Consider the following 6,000-nt stretch of genomic DNA (forward strand, 5'->3'; position numbering starts at 1 on the left):
ATCCTTGTGGCTTATTTCTACTTGAAACTGAGAATTGACGTTCTAGTAGTATTGGCCAAGTTGTCCATCAGTCCCTCTCTTTTGAAGAAAGTGAGGGGTGACTCTCATTAGAGCTAGAATATTCCACGGAGGCAGGTAAAAGACAAACATTTTATTTACACTATACACAGAAATACCCAGAATATTGCTGAGTGTGGGGCAGAAAGATAATAGTACTGTGGGTAACATACTTACCTTGCATGCAGTGGACCTGAGTTCAATCCCCGGCATCCCATATAGTCCCCTGAGCACTGCCAGGAGTAATTCCTGAGTACAGAGCCAGGAGTAGCTCCGAAACAGAAACAAATATTTTTTTTTAAAAATGCTGATTTTTCTGTTTTGCAGTGAGAGAACTATAAAGAAGTTTTGGTTTAAAAAGCAAATCATGGGGCCTAGAGCAATAGCACAGCGGGTAAGGCGTTTGCCTTGCACATGGCCGACCCGGGTTCAATTCCCAGCATCCCATATGGTCCCCTGAGCACCACCAGGGGTAATTCCTGAGCGCAGAGCCAGGAGTAACCCCTGTGCATCATCGGGTGTGACCCAAAAAGAAAGAAAATAAATAAATAAAAAGCAAATCATTTCAGCTTACATTTTTGGCTCCTAAAGTGAATTGATCATTTAATGATGAAAATAGACCTTTGCACAGTTGACATATTTGTTCTATTTTTTCTGTTAAATTTTAAATTTATTGTATAAAATTTGAACAAATTAGGGGTTGTGTAAGCAGAGTGCACAAAAATCAATATAAATTTTCTATTTTCTGTCTTATAAGTCAGTTTTTTGTATTTTTACTGTCATTTTTCGAAGCCCCTTCCCTCCTCCACCCTCCCCTCCCCAAAATGCCTCCATTCAGCCAGGGATGTGACTCAAATGGTTCACACATGCCTTGCACATAGACCCTTCACACAGCCTAGAAGTGACCAAGTTGCTCCTTGGAAACACAGCAAAACACACAGTAACACTTTTTTTTTCTGCTTTTTGGGTTATACTTGGCGATATTCGGGTTCCTCCTAGTTCTTCACTCAGGAATTACTCCTAGCGGTGCTCAGGGGACCATATGGGATGCTGGGAATCGAACCCGGGTTGGCCATGTGCAAGGCAAACACCCTGCACACTGTGCTATCACTCCAGCCCCCACAGTAACACTTGCACCTAACTAAAGCCAAGAAGTACAACAATCTAGATATTTGCCTCGTTAAGAAATGACTGGCATCTTTCCTGGGTAGCATCAGTGCCAACTTTCTATGGAATGAAAAGAATGTCATACATTTGAATTCATCCACTTAAATGTTGTATGTGTCCTGTTTTAAAATTCTGTTTTCAGGTGATATCAAGCAAATGCTAATGAATTTAAATATTTGTTTCTGCAGGATGAAGATTTGAAGTGGGTGGAAGAAAATATTCCCTCTTCATTCACAGATGTGTAAATATCCTCTTTGAAAGTTTGAGTGTGAGATTTAGACTGTAGTCTGAAGGGATCACTTTTATACTTTGTTGTCTGCCTGGCGAGCTTTTGTGAATGACTGATTCACCCTTTTCTTCCAGAGTCCTCTTTCAGTCTCCCTTTCTCCTTTCCCTCTGCTCTTTTTCACTTTTTTTTTTTTTTGTCTTTTGGTCTTTACGCCTGATAGTGTTCAGGGCTTACTCCTAACTCTGCTCTCAGAGATTATTCTTGGTCGGGCTCTGGGGACCATATGGGGTACCAGGGATTGAGCCCAGGTCAGCCATATACAGGCATACACCCTCCCCTCTGTGCTGTCACTCTGGCCCCAATCCCTGCGCTCTTGAATTGTTCAGGGTCCTTCAAATGTTCTGTTGGATGATGAATTACAAATAGTTGCTTCCATAGTGAAAAACAGTATAACTAGATGTGGTAGCTTTTGTGTCCATTGATCTTTCTTTTCCATGCTCCCTATATACAAAATTTCTAAAAAACTTCCTTTATGTATAATTTTGGCAGTGTAGTTTTGCTGGAAATGGATCTCTGTGGTTTTATTTGTCTACAAAAGTCTCTTCCCATTTAAAAAAAAAGTGTTGGTGGGTCACAAATGTTTGGGGCACTTGCAACTCAGTGTTCTCTTTAGCTTTAGTTGATAAATCACCTTTTAATACTTCATTATCTCCCCCCCCCCTTTTATTTCAGAGCTCTTCCAGTGTTGGTGGATTCAGATGAGGTAATTTATAGATTTACTTATTACTTTGGAGTTGTTATATTTTTACAGTATAAATATGCTTCAGAAAGAAATTCTGAAAGTTATTTTTTTTTATGATTACAAATTGAGCAAGCTAAATTAAAACAGTGCATTTACTTGTGGGTGGAATTAAAGGAATTGGATACTCACTTTATATAGGAGTATGATAGAAGCTTATTGGTATCAGAGAAAGAAAGAATTAGGGGATTTTGACTCTGTGATTCTCTCTCATCTGTAAGTAAATACTACCTTAACATGGCGTTTTGTCTAATTTGCCTCAATCTTCTAGCTGTCTTACAGGACTAGGAAATAGAGCTTCTGGGTCTTGTTATTTACTAAGGAAATTCAAATAGAGAATGTGGATTTTAAAATAGGAGAAATAGTGATAGTTAAGGAGTAATTCATGTGATGGTTAATAGACCGCAGAGAAGCCCAGCTCTATATGAATGGTAAGGACAATAATGACTTTGGTCCCAGCAGATTGATTTGGTTACAGGGGAATGAAAAGTTGTGAGAAGGCTACAAAACATGGTAAGCTTTGCTACTAAACAGTTAAACTTTAGGATTTCTAACTCTGTAAAAAGTTATACCATAGAATGGCTCTTAAAGGAACATTTGTACTGTTCATTTGATAATTGATTTAAAATTTCAAATATACATTAATTGTATAAAGTGAGGCAAATTTCTAGCAGAGTCACTTGAGAGGTCCATTTTATTTATTTTGCTTTTTGGGTCATACCCAGCAATGCTCAGGGGTTACTCCTTGCTCTGCACCCAGGAATTACTCCTGGCGGTGCTCGGGGGACCATTTTAACTCGGTCTTAACCGTTGTAGCTAACAAGACGTTAAATTATATGGTTTACATTTCCTGTATCTATTTCATGGAATATTCCTAGAAACTATGACTATTGAAAGATTGAGTGATTTTATTAGTACAGCATTTTCACGAGTATCTTTTTTTTTTTTTAAGGAAATCATGACCAGATCTGAAATGGCAGAAAAAATGTTCTCTTCAGAGAAGATCATGTGAATGGGACTCACATAAATGAAACCCTACTAACAGAGAAGGACATCTTAGAACTAGAAGAGAACTTTGTTCTGCTGCTGTGCAACAAATTTTCATTGTATTCTTTTTGGAAATAGTTAAGACTCAGGTAGTGGGTGGACTCTGCAAACCTTTCAAAGCTGACTCTTGAAGGTCAGGTTAGTGCCCACTACATGACCTGCAGCCGGGAATAAACTTGAGAGAAGTATTACAGAGATACATGCCCAGATGCCCTTAGCTGGTGGATGGTGGCATGTGGATTTGGGTATTTTTTCCTTCTGGAAAATATAGCTAATGCAGATATATCGATTTTTTTTTTTTAAGTAAATACCTCTACTCTTCTTCCACAGACTTTTGAGGTAGAGGAGCTAGATGATGTGATTCTTCAGAAGTGTGGTAGAACATTGTCTCTTGCAGTTACTGGAGGTAATTACCTCTGCGTTTCACACAGAGATTATGTAATCTGATCATCAAGTGCAGCTTGCTTTGCCTTGCACCATAAGGATGTCAGGCTGGTGTAGCCTGGTGCACAGCCGTGTCTGCAGAGAGCCCTTGTTTGTAAATATCCCCCTGCTCATGAACTCCTGGGGTTTCTCTTCTGTGCCTGAGCTTCCCGGAACACAAGAGAATGGAAAGCTTGGTCCTGAGAAGTTTGTCCGAAGGTTTGCTGGCCTCGGTCCCTGCCCACAGGCCAAATGTGCTCCTGTTTGTCCCACCACTGACTATTCCTGAGGAGGCCAGGAGATCGTGTCCTGCAGTAAACCTACAACCTTAACCATGTTTTATTTGGAATATTTGGTTTCTTAATAAAACATATTTAACTGCACAATGCATCAATATTTGGTAATTTTTAAAATATTTATTTATTTTTTGCTTTTTTGGGGGTCACACTCAGCGATGCTCAGGGGTTACTCCTGGCTCTGTGCTTAGGAACTACTCCTGGCATTGCTCAGGGGACCATAGGGGATGTCAGGAATCGAGCCCAGTTCGGCCACAGGCAAGGCATATGCCCTCCCCGCTGTACTATTGATCCAGCCCCGTATTTGGTAATTTCTTAACCTTCAACTATGGTTTGTACATTATTTGATTTCATTGTCTATGTAATGTGTCAACTTGAATTTTTTTTTTCCTCTTAAACATGCAGGGCGTCCTGAACTTGAGAGCTATTTGTATGTAGAATAATGGAATTGTGGATAGTTTTGCTGCTCATAACCAAAGATATGGGACTCTGGACATTTAAAATATGAATTACAATTAGAAACATGTAGATCACTCATTGAAGGAATCCCTGCCCTTTTGAATTAAGAATGACTTCAGGGGGTTTTGGTTGAGAAGCACTGCAGTCCTAACCATTGGAAACACTTAAATAGCACCTTTTTTAAATTGTGAAGCTACAAACGTTTTTCTTAAAAAGTCTACCTTTTGGATTTACCTCATTCATATCTTTGAGGCAAGGAAAAGAAATACTCATTTCAGGTAGTATTCTCTCTTGAGTTTTTAAATTATTTTTAGTAGTGAATTCAAAATGTTCTGATAAATGTTTCAGAAAAAGGTGTGGATTTCAGGACAATGTTAGTTTGATACCTTCCTCATAAGAGAATTCCTCGATTAACGGGGATGTGTATCTTGTTTGGCTTCTGCCATAGTGATGTGCTAACCTCACCCCCACCCCCAAATCATACACATACAGTATTTGTGTCTGTTCTGGTTTGGGTGTATCCCACCCTCTTCCCTGCTATATCAGAGCAGATGTGCCTCTGCCTTCTTGTTTCTGACATTTTTGTAGTATCTCACAGCCCTTAGTTGGAGGTACATTGACTCCCCAATTCATCATCTGGCTTTGGTAAATCCTGAAGTGCAGAATCCTGGTCTTCCAGCTCGTCAGAGCTGCACAGCTCGTGGAGTAGGCATGGGGAATAGACAGTGACAGCAGGAAGAGAAACTGCTTCTCACACAACCTCATGGCATTTACAAAATGATGCCATAGACATAACTCACTGCAGGCAACCTTTCCTGGCCATTCAGAGCAAACAGGATCCCCTCTGGATTAGCCCAGCCTGGAATGTTGTGCAGAGAACATCTGCTATGTTTTTTCGAGTGAGAATTATGTGATCTGTCACACTCTTCTATACTGAATTGGATATTCCTGTGAAGAGTCTTCTTAGGCCCTTCCTATGAACTGGGACCATACCTGGGTTCCTATGAAACACACAAGGGAAATGTTAGCCTAGGACCACTAGGCACTGTTCAGTCTACTTCTGTAGAAACTTTCCAGAAACTGCTTATCAAGACTTTGATGGCTGTCAGAATAATTTATTCTTAGAATGCCACAAGATATAATGATAATGGTAATGAACTGAGAATGAGATTAGTTCTATATGTTTCTAGCAGAATGGTTAGACCATCTAAACAGATAGTACAGCAGTTATGGCACTTGCCTTGCACCCCTCTAACCTGGGTTCAATCCCTGGCATTCCATCAGGTCCTCCAAGACTGCCAGGAGTAAGCCCTGAACATGTTGGGTATAGCCCCCCAAAAAATCTTATGTAAAATTTTCTTAAAAGGGAATCTATTTATTTGAGTTTGTATTTAAGTATTTGTTTTAAAGCATACTTAGTTTATACTTTAAAAAAAGGAAAATAGATGAACGTCTGAATTTTTAAGTCCCAGAGACCATAAAATGAACCCACATTTTCACTGTAAAATTAAAAATTAAAATTC

General features: G+C 39.5%; 1 protein-coding gene across 3 annotated transcripts in view; it reads left to right on the top strand.

The window, feature by feature from the left end:
• Positions 1-4,112, top strand: part of TMEM87B (transmembrane protein 87B) — a 49,274-nt gene extending 45,162 nt beyond the window's left edge. For all 3 annotated transcript variants that reach the window (XM_056128825.1, XM_056128822.1, XM_056128834.1), the window contains 3 exons: positions 1,413-1,465; positions 2,186-2,216; positions 3,205-4,112. In XM_056128825.1, the coding sequence (XP_055984800.1) occupies positions 1,413-1,465; positions 2,186-2,216; positions 3,205-3,264 (144 nt within the window). In that variant the 3' untranslated portion in view covers positions 3,265-4,112. The remainder of the gene's footprint in view (positions 1-1,412; positions 1,466-2,185; positions 2,217-3,204) is intronic.
• Positions 4,113-6,000: the final 1,888 nt, after the last annotated feature.

Source organism: Sorex fumeus, unplaced genomic scaffold (genome assembly GCF_029834395.1).
Source record: "Sorex fumeus unplaced genomic scaffold, SorFum_2.1 ptg000006l, whole genome shotgun sequence".
NCBI classification, from domain to species: Eukaryota; Metazoa; Chordata; class Mammalia; order Eulipotyphla; family Soricidae; genus Sorex; species Sorex fumeus.